A 15,228-nucleotide genomic window follows, 5' to 3' on the forward strand; every position below is an offset into this window, starting at 1 on the left:
GTGCATTGGCCTGTTAGAAAAAGGGTTTTCTGCCTTACTAGGTTTGTATGAATTTAGAGGTAGCCAGTAAAAAGCTGCACTTTTACTTACTTTTGAGTAGTAAGTTGTGGATTAAACTGTGTGCGTACTTTACTGCCTTAGTGTAATTTACAACCAGTACACTAAAACTGACTCAGCTGAGTGAAGTTTACTGGAACGAGACTGCTTGTTGTTGGCATTTCAGGGTTCCACATGTGGGGAAGACGAAACTGACGATGAAGCGCTCTCCAGGGGAGACTACATGTCACAATCTGAAGCGAAACGAGGTACCTCATTGTATTTTTACATTCTGGTTTATTGTCGTGTGCTATCTATGCAGTGGACCTAAGTAGGATGATGATGATGATGATCTAGTAGCACATGTTACTAAATGTGCTAACTGGGGCAAATACTGTGCTTGTACCCTGCCAAAATCTGAAGAAACAGTGCTAAGGACAGGATGCAGACTTAAAAAGAACAGACACAGCTACTGAACCAACAGATGTTGTGGTTGTTATTCCGGCAGCAACATTATTGCTGACTCTTGTAAAAGCATCCAAGCTGATGAACAATCAGCTGTTGTTGTTGAAGCTATTGGCAGTAGTGTTCTCGTCTTAAAAACCGCAGAATCCTCGCATAAAGGTGTATTTGACTTTGTCAGAAACTATGGTTGTATTGTCTCAGGCAGAGAGCATCACGATCGCAGCTGTAACCAGTGGATGTGCTTAATCTAGCAAGCGAACCTTGTTAATCCTCTTCCACTGTCTCACGATGGTACCGCAGTCTCCTGTTCTCCACTCTCAACTGTGACCTCCAACCTTGACATGAGTCAGCCCATCAGCTTGGCTTCAGAGCTGGAGGAGTACTATGAGGACAGCCTTTTGAGCGGCCGGCTGGCGATCCGCAGTTCTCGCGAGCCGACACTGCCAACGGTCAGCTCCTCAAGCCCCGAGTTTGACGGCGAGAGCGAAGAAGCGGAACCCATGTCTGAGCCAAGTTTCATCGACGCATTGCCAGCTGAAAACGGCAACGCCCTGGTAAAGCACTCGACGCCAAACACCAGCAAGACTTCACTAGACAACGGAGTTGACGACGAGCTGTGCTCCGACGATGTGGCTCGTATCAACTTGCACAACGTGCCACCTCCGCCCGAGGAACACGGCTGCTCGTTTCTCTTCGATGAAAAGGCGTCTGGAGAGGTGCCAGATGAAAGACTTCTCGCGAAAATCCGCGGCTGCTTCGACGAGGTCAAAATCAAGGACAGCTACGTGCTGAGTGGGCGGCTACAAGACCTGCTGAGCTCCAAGGAAGTTGACGAAATTGTCACCAACTACGTCTCCTACTCCAGTTTCATCGACGACAACATCTTGGAGGCCATTGCAAGCCTGGCAGGCACAAGCCGGGGCTCGGTGAGAAACGGCACCCAGGGTTCGGAGAAGAAGGTGATCGTCCCGAACCTGGAACCCTTCACAGACGATTCGAGTGACATCCTGGTGGTTGCTTACGAAGAGGACAATGGATCCCGCGCCTTCAGCAGTGGGAGCAGTAAGGCAGCGAGCCCTTTGAAGCAGAAATCGATCCACAGTGGAGGCGGTGATTACTACAGTATGCCTGAGTCAGGAACATTGAATTCCTTGAGGAGGATAGATGTGGAGCAGTCCTTGCTGGAAAAGTTGGGCAACCTGTCCGATGGCGGTGATGCGGGCAGGTTTGTGGCCGAACCGCCTCGTGGTTTGCAGTCTCTGCCAGTTGACCTGTCTTGTCAGCAAGAGGAAGATATGTCCCCGCAGCCGGACATGAAACTACCGGCAGCAACCGACCTGGAGCGATCTTTGGAAAGTGACGGGGTTCCCTGCACGCCCCTTGAACTTTCTTTGGAAGAAAAGCACGAGAACGGCTTCAGTACCCCAGCAGGTTTGTGGCCGTGGCTTGCACCGGGCGTCACTAACCCACTGTCTCCGTCCTGCAGCTACTAACACCTCTCCGTCTCTGCTTTTGCTGGCTGGTGTGCTGGTGTCTTGTTTGCGGTGTTTTTTGGGGTCACTGGGAGTGTAGTAAAAGGCCATGTGAGAGTGCTGCTACCGCGGCGTTCAGTGCTGTGCACCAGTTGTGAGAGCACGTGTAGGGGTTGGACAGTGAAGCTGCAACACTAGTTTCCGACAGTGAAGAGTCAGCAGAACAGTGTTAGCTCCAGTTTATTTAAACACTAGTTCAACATTGCTGTATTTTAAAAAAAGATTCACGTGTATTTGCAGTGGCTAGAGGTGACAGTGGCTACCGGTACCTGAGCACCAGTAGCCCCCAAATTTCACCAGACATTTGACAATCTGGTGTCGAGTTGCACCATCTGGCAATGCTGCCGCCAGCTTCGCTGATTGCTCAGTCTTTGCGTGACTAGTGCAAAGATGCCCCAATCTTTTTTTGCGTCCTCTTGTGGCATTGCGTGAATTGTATTGCCGATGCAATGCTGGGGCACTTCTTGTTGCATGCAAGTTTAGAACTTTCTGCCGTTCTTTATTAAATGCAGGGCCGGTTTGCCCATATGCACAAGTACCCTGTTACAATAATGTGGCGACCACCGGCTACAGTAAGTCAAAGTCGGCCACAGCAAATGAATCGGTTGCAGAAAAAGCTGCCTGAAAAGCCAACTTATCCACACGCTTGTTTCGGTTTCCAGCAAACGACTCAGTTCCTACAGAGCCCTTCAAGTCGTAATTGAGGATTTATTCCCCGACTTATCGCATTTGGGTAGATGGGCCCAGGAGTGAAGAAACAGACTTCACAGGGTATACATAAGCTTAAGCTTAGAGCACTGGAATTACCAGTGTTATGGTTTTATTTTCCAACCCCTATGCGCATCAAAGCATTGGCTTTGCAAGTTTTTGAACTTGTGGCTTGTGTATTGTCCTTTATATTCGCACTGTCGTGTGTAGTGCTTAGTCACAAAGCTTCTATGTGGTTGTCTAGTACCTCTAAACCTGAACAAGGTCCAGCATCTTGGAACTGTGTTGCCAAGTCTTAAATAATTTCACTTTGACTGTCTCCCTTCTGTGGGCACCTTATTATTACACGTAAGCCTGAGCAACAACTACACACAGTGCACTGGTGGCAAAGTTTTCATGGGGGTTCGTTGACAGCTTGCTGGTCGATTCGAGGGTGCCTTAGGGCCAACTTGTTCAAGAACCCTTTATCAGTAGCATAGCCTTGTAAATAGAATGGGCCTGGTAAGCTTACTCCGGCAAGCCCTGGGCATAAGTTACTGTCCCATGTTCGCCTCTAGGTTAGCATTTTTGTCTTAAAGAATGGGCAGCTTTCCTTTTAACTGGCACAACGGTGTGGGCTGCCTGCAGTAACAGAACTATGTGGTCCAAGGTTCATGTGAAGCAATTAAGCGCTTTCTCTTAGCAGTGCCTTGCGTCCCAGCTCACAAGAGGCATCCTGCCTTGTTTTAAGTGCAGAGCACTTTAAGGGCTCGCCTTGTCGTCGTAGCTCGCTCGCTGGACCCAAGAAGAGCCACACAGCGGTTCATCATAGCGGATGTCGTCGCAGCATAACCCAGAGGCTTCGAAAGCCAAGTGGTTTATATAGACATAAGCGTTTGAAACCCGTGAACCGCTGACGCTTGTCATACATCTTCCCATTGTTTAGTGACAGAAAACTGTAGGTACATTTGAGGCAAAATATACGTAATGAACCGGCAGTGCCCGCATTCATTTAGTTAGGAACGCTGGTTGGGTTGGTTTTTACGATAGTAAGCGAAAAAAAGTGGCAGTGCAACGCCGGCACGTGTGAAAAGAAAAGCAAGCACGAAAAGAACAGAACTCCCGCTGGCACAGTTTGAGGCAGGGGGCACGCGAGCACTGCGAAGGCTGGAAATTTAAATTGCATTGGGTGTGGTAGCAGTGAGAGGACAACGGCGCTACAGCCCATTATGGCGAATCCCTGCTCTGCACTTCTGACAGCTTTCACATTTAGTGGAATGGCTTTGATTTTTTTTCTTTTCCAGAAAGGCCCTCGAGCCTGAGTGGCACCCACAGGCAGAGCAGGCGCAAGATCAAGGTGAACCCAGACATTCTGCGAGCCCAAATCGGCCTGGATGACGACCAGAAGAGTCTGTCCTCGGTCAGCAACAAGAGTGACGGGGATGTCTTTTCGCCTGCAGACGACTTGGCGACGCCAGATATCGAGACACCTGATGAACTGGGTGACTCTGTACTCGGTCGTGAGTTGCATCACAACTTTTATTGCGGGCGAGTTTGTTGGTGGGCACGCATAAAACAGCTAACAAAGAAAGATTTGAAATACGGCACGTCTTTTAATGCAAAGCATTTTTTGCCTACTAATCATTACTAATCACAATCTACAAAGCATATTTTGTGTTCTTACCAACTCCTTCGAAAGAAGAATTAACCCCGAGATTTCAAAATTGCTTCGCCCATGTTTTGAGATGCATTTTGTGAGTCAGCAGGGTTGTTTTTGGCCTGGTGAGATGGCACGTGAGCCGTGTTGTGGCCTTGTTCTCCGTTTCCTCGTCACCAGGGGATGACTCGACCTTGAGTGACTCAATTCCTGAGATGTCTGCTCGAGAGGAGTACGCGGAGGAGAGGAGCTGGCGGACGTGCAATGTCGGGGGCGTTGAGCGCAAGATCGACATGAGGGTCATTGACCCCTACAAGAAGGTGCTTTCACATGGGGGTAAGTATTACGCAAGGGGGCAACGCTTTTGGCTGCAATGAATAGTGCGAACAGCGAGTTCGTATAGAACAGTGAGTACGAACAGCGAGTACAGAGAACAGCGAGTGCAAATAGAAACAAGCATGATGCTGCATTTGTTGTGTTTGTTTCATCCATTTCTGCTTTCTGGAACTTGTGAGGGAATTGGGCGAGTCTAGAAATGTCGGGTGTTTTTTGCACTCATCAGCTTTGCTCAAGGAGAATGATTTAGCACTCTCTGAAGATAAGCAAAAGGCATTAGGTGGCCTGCATACAAGTAACTTGGCTGAAAAGGTGACGCAGTCTCTGCTTCTAACTTTTTACCATCATGGACCACCACTTTCAAAGTAAGCTTGCATGCCGGGCAGTGAACTCCTCCTGTAATTGTTCTCGTGCTCTTTTTATGATTTGTGGTTGTTGGCCTCCCCTTTTGAGAGTGCAGTCATTGTGTTGAGGGCGCAATCATTATGTGCAAGTCATTGGCCACTTTTTCTTGCCCTGTGTTCTTGGCCTTGCATTTGAAACGTCAGAGCAGGGGCTGAATTCTCCATAAAAGGGGTGTCGTTTTGAAGCTGCACGGTAGTGTCATGGAAATGCACGTGTTCTTGGGCTGGGGTGCCACTTTGAGGGGTGGAAAAAGGGGGGAATGCACACAGAGTTCCCCTGCAGTGAGGGCCCCTCAAAGTAGCGCCCCAGCCCAAGAACACACGTGTTTATAATGCACTACGTCGCCGTTTCAAAACGATGTCTCTTTTTTAGAGAATTCAACCCCAAAAGTCTTCCCTTATTACTGTCTGTGCCAACTTCATGCTGTTTTTGCTAAACGAAGCCATTCAAATGCTGTGACAATCGCCTGGACACGCATGGCATTACTGCAGTTTTAGAGTGCACACATTCTTTATGATTGAGGCGATGAAACTACAACTGAAACCAATGGGTCATGGTGCAACCTCAGCCTCACGTTGGAAGTGAAACTTGCGTCATGAAGCTATTGCCGTTCAACTGGTCACAGTTTCCCATACGAGCGGCTGTGAACAAGGCTCCTGTGTAGGAACCGAAATGTCTATTTTTATAAACTTTCCTGGTCAGAGCCAGTTTCTAATCATTGTCATGGTCACCGCCTATTCAGTTCCAATTTTTCATAGTGAAGCTTCAGTGGTAATGTCTCACAGATATCCGTGTTTAGCTGCTCTGGTGAACTGACGCTAAGTTGTGAGCAGTGGGCCAAAAGAGGCCCTTGAAGGGGTGCTGTCATTAGCCAGCCTGTTATGTCACTGGGACTGAAGCTGGACTGGTCTTTGTAAATTCTGCCAGGGTACTTTGGAGACGACCGCCAGGCCATCATTGTGTTCAGCGCTTGCCACCTACCCGACCGCTGCAGGAGAGACTATGACTATGTCATGGATAACCTGTTCCTGTGAGTTCTCACACACCTTTCTTGGGTATACTGCACGTCGTTAATTTACCCGCTTGCCACCTCTCTTGACCAGAAATGCGTGTGTGCGTAGATATTCGGGCGGAAGCGCCGTGACATGGTCAACCTTATGCAGCGCTTCAGGCACGGAACCTTGAAGCGTTATGAAGCGTGATATGCTTTCAGTGGGTACCTCACTCAAGATTGCATTAGCAAGAAATGTGATAGCCCTTCTATTTGCACTGTATCTCGTCTTTAAATTTCTTTTTAAGAAAATTGTTAAAGCTAAAAAATGATTAACCGTAACCGAACCTGCTCTACGCTGATGGGAGCAGGAGCTTGAGGTGCCTTCGTTGATGACGCCACTGATGTCCTTGCAACACGTGCAGAGCATGAAGCTAAAGTAGCAGATATGATATGATACTAAAACGATGTGTGTAATTTGCAATGCCTTAATCAGAAGCCTTTTTTTTTTGTTTTTTGTTTTTGAAGTATTAAACATAAAGTACTTTTTGTAAACCTTCTTGCCAACTTCTCTATTATTCTTGTCTTGGTATGAAATCGTTACAGAAGATAGTCAGCCTAGGAATGTATTTGTAAGGGAACAGTCAAACTCTGATGGAGCACTGGAAACAAGTACATTTGAATATTTCGCTTCAAGGGACCTTGCAACACTCTTGAGCAGTGCAAGTAAACCTGTGCGACGTTTAGATTACACTGCCAGGATTACCTGAGCCGAATATTACGCGTGCATGTGAAGCGGTGAGCGAGCAAATCGCTCTGAAAGATGCGGAAAACCCAACCGTGCTCTTTTCAATTTTCCTCATTGTGCACCCCTGGCATGGCCTAAACGACGTCATTGCGGCCATGAATGTCCTATTGGCTGTCGCTGGTCAACTTCATGGCTTATTTCTCACAGTTCCTGTGATGATCTGTCAGCGGTGGTGCTGTGTACCAACCTCTTCTATGCCTGAATCTGTACGCACAGTTTTGGCGTTTATTTTGTGTTTTGAGTACATGCAAAGTTTGAGTGACGAACTCAATACTCCCCTTTCAACGAGACCAGTCGACAACAAACATTTGTTGCTTCAAAAACGTCCCACCAGTCTGAGCGCACGCTTGTGATCAGGCAGCCATGCCTGCTTTTTTGTGGCATCAGACTGGAAATAGACCCCTCCACATTGCGGAGAAAAGGAGAAAACTCCCTGGCCTGTGATATATCGAGGGCCACCGAAGAGAACGCCGCGAGCCGCCCCCTCTCTCTAGGAGAGAGCTCGCAGCTTTCGTCGCGTTGTCCACGGTCAAGTTTAAAGGGACCAATTATGCGCGATATCTCATCACGCGTAGTTTCGGTGATAGTGAACGCATTTTTGTAATTCCTGTGGGAGGAGATTGCTGGGACAATAGACTTACCCCAAATTCCATTCCGAGTAGCGCTGCAGGGTCCCTTTAAAAAATTGTGAAGGAAAATCATCATAATCGCAAGCCATACATGATGTTATCGCCTTCAACCGATTTTTTCTTTGGCACTCCATCGTTCCCTTGCATGCATCTTATGTAGCAAGCATTTGTGCACTTGCCGGTTGGGTGATACTCTTCTTTCCCCTTCCCCATGCCTTGTCGCAGGTATGTTCTGTCCACGTTAGACCAACTGGTGGCCGAAAACTATGTCCTCCTTTACCTGCATGGGGCTACGGAGCGAAGCAAGATGCCCAGCTTTGGCTGGCTCAAGCGGTGTTACCAAATGATCGACAGGAGGTGAGCTTGGTTCTCCACATTTGTCAGCATGTCTGGATTAGTTCCAGAGGTTTACTACCCCAGTAGTAGCAGTATTTCTTGTTCTTTCTCGGAATCCTGCCTGGAAAAAGGCTTTCTCTCTTCCTTCTAAAGGGGCCACGAAGACAAAATTTAGGTTCATTACAAAGGCTGCTTTATCCCAATAACAATGATACCAATTTTATCGTGGACTCCAAAAAAAAAAATGATCGGAGATATTAGGGAAACGATATGAACCAGCGGCCACTTTCCGGCAATTTCTCTATGACATCATAGAACCTCTTTTGCGCACTTGGCGGCTGCTGACCTAAGCCACTGCCACGAAACCTGGTAGATTGTCGTAGGGCCTGTAGTTTCTTTTTTGAGCGTTAACGGATTGATACATTTTTAGTTCTGGCCCGTGTTATGTCCCCACTGCCCATAATATGTCACTGCTGCGCGAAATTTCAATGTTTGTCAATATTTCTTGCATTGTTCCTGTTAAAGAAACGTCTTTTGCTGCTAGAATGGAGCTTGGCGGGCTAACGAAGGCTAGTTCTTTTCAAACTGAGAGAAGTTGTGTTCTGTATTCATGGTGCCTTTGTGACCTGGGATACCTTTGCACTGCAGGCTGCGAAAGAACCTCAAGGGCCTGTACCTTGTGCACCCCACATTTTGGCTCAAGACCATTGTCATCATGACAAGGCCCTTCATCAGGTGAGCCCTTGTTTTAGGGGCGAAGTCCCTTAGGGGCTGGGGCTGTTGGCATCTCCTGTCGTCATCGTCGTAATCATTGTACGTCTCGTGTAGTCACGGTACTAAAACACTGGGAAACTCATTTAAGCCTCGCACTAGAACGTAACGGATGCTAAACAAACACCGGGACACTCGTTTACACCTCACGCTAGAGAGCTCCGTGCTTCAAAGACAAGAGAATTTTACAGCAAAGCTGTATTCCTGTACCCCCCAATGGTTTCATCTCCGTTGGAAAAAACGCCAAGGTGCCAAGAATGCACTTATACATTGCATGCTTCGCCCTTCCCCAGGTTTCATGTTAGTGGAGATAGCCTTTCAATTACAATGAAGGTTTTTTATTGTTGTTGTTGCACCTTTGCTGGTCTGCAGCACGGTCACCCCAATGCTGTCTCCATTTTTTCCCGACCAGCTCAAAGTTCAGCAGGAAGCTTCGCTTTGTGTACAACCTGGAGGAGCTGTCCGGTTTGGTGCCACTGGACCACGTGTGCATCCCAGACAAAGTCAAGCAGTGAGTGCAACTGTGTGTGGGAGTGCAGCATGCCATTCCTGTCTTTTAACCGCATGGTGTCTAGCCTACAATGCCTGCTTTTGTAGTTCTGTATCACCAATACAGTTTGCCAGGGCACAAGTCACTGCCAAGTCTTATGTGATTTGACGTCTTGTCGCTTCGAGCATAATAACTGTGTCCATTGCTTCTTACTAGAGCTTTTTGAGCCTTGCCCTTGTGTGGTTATAAAAAATGTGGTTCTAGAGATTTCGGTACACCCCGAAAAAGCTACCTGGAAAGTTGCAGTGCCATTTTTGTGCTTAACTAAACCTTATTTGCCACAATCTGTGTCCCGAAGAAAGTAGCAGAAGTTCGTGTTTTTCTGTGTTGCCTAACATTATGCCGTTCGCGGGTAAAAAAAGGTCTGTTCGGGCAGGGGTCTCCAACATGCAGCCTGCAAAGCAATAAGAACAATTTTTCCCCTGACTTGCTCTGTGGGCTTGAAGTGGCCTTAACAGCATCAACGATCAAGGATACCTGTGGGTGTCTGATTTTTTCTTTGACATTGCTTGAAGAAATGTTGAAATAAATAATATATGAAAAATTTGGATGCTGGTTCAGCCTCGCTGGTCTTAAAACAACTTCTTTTATATTTCAAGTACACTGCTGGTCAATTTCAGTTGGTCGTTTAGTTCCCAACATAGTTAGAGATAATTAGCCATTTTTGGTGGAACAATAGACAAAACAGTGTTGGTCATAAAACTGTAATCTTTGGGTTTTCCAATACTGTGAACCCTGGTGAATGCAATAAACGAAGCAGTTTTATTATTCATTGCTTGCAACTAGTTTTACAGCTCATTAAGCTTTGGTGTTTGACTTTGGGGTTTGAAATGGTTCCTTACCACCGGTGCCACCAGAGCTTAATAATGAACTAAAATTAGTTCCAAGCGATGAATAAAAAAACTTATTCGATTATTGCATTCACCTTGGTTCATAGTATTGGAAAACACGAAGATTACAGTTTTATGATCAACAGTGTTTTGTTTATTCTTCCGCCAAAAATGGCTAATTATCTCTACTTATCTCAGGAACTAATTGACCAACTGAAAAAATAATGGCATATTTGAAATCAGTGGGAAAACAAAAAAAAAACGCAGGCTGACAAGTTTTAGAATGTTTACTTGAAAATTAAGACGTTGTTTTAAGACCAGTGTCCCCCTTTAATTAAAGGTGCCTAATTAGAACACTTTTTTTTTTGTCCTAACCCGAAATGCACCGGTGGATGCAGGGCTTTTCATTAAGTTACCACACCTGCATTTTAAAAATTTTTTCAATCCCTTTCTTATCCACGTGCCACAACGATTCTGAGACCCCTGGCCTAAAGGCCGCATGTTACAAGAGGCATTGGAATAGCATAGAGCTCTGTGCCCATTTACAACCCCACCCCTTCACTAGCACACTGCCAAGTTCCCCATGCTGCTACTAACTGTTGTGTTTTTTTGTTCCTAACCTGCAAAAGATACGATGCTGAGCGCATCCTTGAAGGATAGGAGGGCTTCACTGCTCTTCACGGAGGTAATGCTGTTTGCTTTTACTAGCAACATAACATGCTTGAGTGTTTGTCCTGCCACGATTTGGTGTACCGTGTCCGTTTTCATGTGCTCATTCATTGCCTATAGTGAGCCTTTGAGCTGAATTTGATTGCTGAGTGGCCACACAACTGCAACATCGTAGGAAGTATCAACCTCAAGAGTAGTTCACGTGCTTGATTTACTTCAGTTTTAAGCAGGTTGCTTTCTTTGACAATTTTCTTTAAAACTTTGCATGTTGCTTTTCCTATATATATATATATATATATATATATAATGGGACGAGGGATTCCATAAGAACACACATCAAAGATGCAGTCCTTATTGCCAGTGCTATTAGTGTTTTTCAGCATATTGAAGGTGATTTATAGTGCCGAATGAGGTGATTGTAACTTTTTTATGATACAGGAATAAAGAAATCAAAGTCGAGAAAAAATCCGATGTGGTTCCTGTATCATAAAAAAAGTGACAATCACCTCATTCGGCACTATAAATCACCTTCAATATGCTGAAAAACACTAATAGCACTGGCAATAAGGACTGCATCTTTGATGTGTGTTTTTACGGAATCCCTCGTCCCATATATTTCTGTTCTGAACAGTGCACTACGTGGGTTCCGGCTCCAGCAGTCCGGAAATGGCATTGGCTTACCCCGACATTTGACCACGTTTCACGTGGTGGGCCGCTGGGATAATGAAAGACAAAAGACGCTCCGCGTCTCCCGCGGTTGTCGAGGGGCGGCGCTAGTTGACCGGTCTCTGAACCTCCCTAAATATGAGCCCCCGCTAAAGTCTAGAGGAAATCCACTGCCGGGATAGCGCAGTTGGTAGCGCACCGCACGCGTTATGCGGAGGTCGTGGGTTTGTTTCCCGCTTCCGATCACGGCGGATTTTTTTTTTTCTACTTTGATTTCTTTATTCCTGTATCATAAAAAAGTGACAATCACCTCATTCGGCGCTATAAATCACCTTCAGGTAGCCGAATAGCACTGGACTGCATCTTTGATGTGTATGTATTACATACAGGGTGTTTCACCTAACTTTAGCCAGATTTAAAAATAATTCGATGCACTCTAAGACGACGCAACCAAATGCATGTTGCTACCTTTTGTATGTAGTTTCTCACGCTATTTTTTGTATGTTGCTTAATTAGGTAATTAGTCAATATTAATTAGCCAACTTTCTAACCAACGGAGCTAGGCAAAAAATCCCAATTAGAAAGTTGCAGAGCGGTATTCAAAACTTCAGAATAAACACTTTCTGTCATTATATTCATTAGGTATTAGCGTTTTTCAGCGTATGGAAGGAAGATGCCCGCGAAATACAAAAAAATACCATGTGATGTACCGGCTCGCACGTCTTGATAACAGTGCTTCCAAACGTTGTGCTCACAAACTACCATAGGCGAGCCGCTGCTTAAAAGGAAGGCGACAGGGCAGCAATGTAGGCGTTGGCTGTGCCATTTGGGCCAGTGATGTGCTTCTCTCACGACAGATCGCAGACGCAGATCTGCAGATGCAGCAGTTATCGCTTATGCAGCAGTTAACAGGTTTGTCATCTGCCCTGTCACTTTTTAAGCGGCGGCGCGCCGATGGTAGTTCGTGCGCGCAATGCTTGGGAGCACTGTTATCAAGACGCACGGACCGGCACGTCACGTGGTATTTTTTTGTATTTCGCCGGCATCTTCCATATGCTGAAAAACACTAATACTTATGGATATAATGACAGAAAGTGTTTATTCTGCGGTTTTGTATACCGCTTTGCAACTTTCTAATTTGAATTGTTTGCCTAGCTTTGTTGGTTCGAAAGTTGGGTAATTGATATTGACTAATTACCTAATTAAGCAACATACAAAAAATAGCGTAACTACATAGAAAAGGTAGCAACATACATTTGGTTGCATCATCTTAGAAAGCATCGAAATATTTTTAAACTCTGGTTAAAGTTAGGTGAAACACCCTGTATGTATATATATATATATAATCAAAATGTTTTACAGCATGATGTTTTGAGCACACAAGTTGCTTGAAAATTACGGTGTTGATGAGTGTGGCTTGGCCCTTGACAGTGGATGATCCTCTGCCATAATGTATCTTAGCCAATGGTTCTACGTGCACACGTGCAAATGCTCATGCTGGAAAAAATGACTTTTAGAAGAATGTTGTGTCGGCTCTCCGGTCTTTGTGAAATCAGAATTGATATGGCTTAATGCCTTTCCAACTTTTTAAGGCCCAAACTCGGGCTCCTCCACAGGATTCTGTCTGGTGCAATGGTTCACTAAACTGGACCGCAGTAGGTAACTCGTAATTGACACCAGGGGCTTCGTTGTTAGTTTCCAACATTGCATTCACTTTAGTACAAAACAACTTGCAACTTCTGATATAAAGGCCACATGAAAAGAAAACTGTTTCAGCACTTGAAATTAGCTTGAGCAAGCTGCTCAAAGTGATTTATACAGCTTTGTATGTGCAGTGCAGGTGAAATTAACTGTTGCTGTTCAAGAAATTTGGGCAGATACCGTCACTGGTGACTGTTACACACGTCTTGCATTCTTCAATCATAGCCTTTCAAAGCATTGAAGGGCTTTGCGTAAATGCAGACATTGAAATAGGTGCAACGATAAAAGGTCGTTGTTGCAGAAGTCGGGCTTCGTCATGACAGCTCCCAGGTTGGGGACATTGTAAAAAACTAAGTTTCCGTATCGACATTGTCGCACGGGTCTACTACCACCTACAATTATCCAACAAAAAGGTAGCACATTGAGCTGGTGGCCTATCACTGCGTTCAGGGAAATGAAGTTCAGTCACCGTTTGCAACTTGTTTTGATACAAACTGTAGAGGGGAGTTTTGCATGCTTAGAACGTTGCCAAGTGGAAACCTTTTTGCCATAGCAGCTGTTGCTGACCGATTGCAGGCTGGAATTTGAGAACATGATCAAGGAGAAGAAGAGGAAACTGGGGAACAAAAAGGTTCTCCCAGGACCAAGAGAGGTTGTGGACGACACATCTTAGCCACCACGCTGCTTGCAGAGTCTGCGTGAGCAGGCGCAGGCGTTGTCCTTGGGACCGCTATGGAGCCAATCCTTGCTTGTCAGTAGTGCTGTACAGACAGGAGAGACTGCTAATGTTCTTGTTTACTTAAAACTATTACGCGTTTAAAATGTGGTCCTTTTGGGAGGAAGGGGAGAGCGTTCAAACGTGCCGTGGATAAAACACCAGCATGCCTGTATTTATGTGGCGATTGCTAAAAAAATCTCATTTTGTTTCAAGAGCTGTTATCTGCACAATTATTGACAGTTTTCTCTTACAACTCTGCTGCCTTTCTATGCGAGCATAGAAGCACGCTTGAACTAAGTGCTAATGTTGATTGTAGGTGATAACTGCGTCACATCTCTAGCTTTGAGTTTGTAAAGTTGTGCTTTTTGAAAATCTCCTCAAAATGAATGAAGTCTGTAAACGCTCGTGATGAACGTGATGGCGAAAAACTGTAGCTTGTACACAAGCCGGAGAGAACGTTATGGAAACGTTATCGTAACGTATTTTTATTGCACATATCAATTCAATGTCCATTTTATCTATGTCTAATGCAAAGTTCCCTTCCTGTTCTCAGCATTGACAACATGTTGAGGGGTGTTCGTGTTTCCTTGTTGCACCCCTTGTAGATTATTGTTAAGACTGAAGTCCTGTGTGGGCGAGTGTTGTGAGACAAAGTCAAAAGGTGCAGCCTTTGGTTGGGAACAGCAATATTAATTGGCCGCCTTTGCCAATGAGTATCGAGCTGTAAACAGACTTGCACGTCTGCAGACAAAAAGCACCAAAATGTCGTTAGTGTTACCGGTTCGTTATTGCCATTGAACGGCGGTGTTACTGTTACCAGAGTATTTGTTTTGTAGTTGCAGAGTTTATAGAGTAGTTGACAGTTCTGTCTGAGGCACCCAGTATTCCGAGTCACCGGCTTTGCCACCGGTACCCAAGCTGCGTTATTTGCGAGCGCTGTTCTTAAATTATGCAGCTTGCGTCTTCTCTCCCCCAAGCTTCGTTTCGCACCGCACAGACAAGTATTGAAGCGCTGTACATTTGATGGAACAGTTGTGGGTATTATGCATATGTGCAGCCCGGCTGTGCTCCACTTTTAAAGTCTACTTTTAGTTGTGCGCTGCTTCAGCCTAGGTGAAAGTAGTCAAGACATATATTTTGTTATGTGCACTTACCAACCAGAAGACACTTATTGACCGTCACTGAACCTTGCCTGGAATCAATTCTGTTGCTGTGATGGTGTATGTATGACAGATGCGTATACTTGCATGGCTGCAGCTGACCTCTGCTGTGTGATTGGCTTGGCATTCCGACATAATACAGTTGCTTCCAAAATTTACCTTTAAGGGAACAAACGCACATTTGGCAGCACACTACAACAGCTCTTAATTGTAGCCTGCTATTAACTGCCATGTTTGTGGCAATGTACAGGTACTTGCTGTTGCAAAAGCTTTCACGACAA

At 45.5% G+C, this 15,228-nt stretch overlaps 1 protein-coding gene across 4 annotated transcripts in view; it reads left to right on the forward strand.

The window, feature by feature from the left end:
• The window catches only part of LOC144178467 (uncharacterized), a 35,484-nt gene extending 20,262 nt beyond the window's left edge, over positions 1-15,222 (forward strand). For 2 of the 4 annotated variants that reach the window (XM_077706344.1, XM_077706345.1), the window contains exons 13-21: positions 224-305; positions 802-1,932; positions 4,025-4,240; positions 4,558-4,713; positions 6,046-6,148; positions 7,772-7,903; positions 8,531-8,617; positions 9,066-9,164; positions 13,646-15,222. In XM_077706344.1, the coding sequence (XP_077562470.1) occupies positions 224-305; positions 802-1,932; positions 4,025-4,240; positions 4,558-4,713; positions 6,046-6,148; positions 7,772-7,903; positions 8,531-8,617; positions 9,066-9,164; positions 13,646-13,742 (2,103 nt within the window). In that variant the 3' untranslated portion in view covers positions 13,743-15,222. Of the gene's footprint in view, positions 1-223; positions 306-801; positions 1,933-4,024; positions 4,241-4,557; positions 4,714-6,045; positions 6,149-7,771; positions 7,904-8,530; positions 8,618-9,065; positions 9,165-10,662; positions 10,719-13,645 lie in introns of all 4 variants that reach the window. The other 2 variants (XM_077706346.1, XM_077706347.1) reach the window with 2 other exon arrangements.
• The last annotated feature ends 6 nt before the right edge of the window (positions 15,223-15,228 follow it).

This window comes from Haemaphysalis longicornis, unplaced genomic scaffold, assembly GCF_048455015.1.
Source record: "Haemaphysalis longicornis isolate Haplotype H1 unplaced genomic scaffold, Haemaphysalis longicornis Haplotype H1 scaffold_4, whole genome shotgun sequence".
NCBI classification, from domain to species: domain Eukaryota; kingdom Metazoa; phylum Arthropoda; class Arachnida; order Ixodida; family Ixodidae; genus Haemaphysalis; species Haemaphysalis longicornis.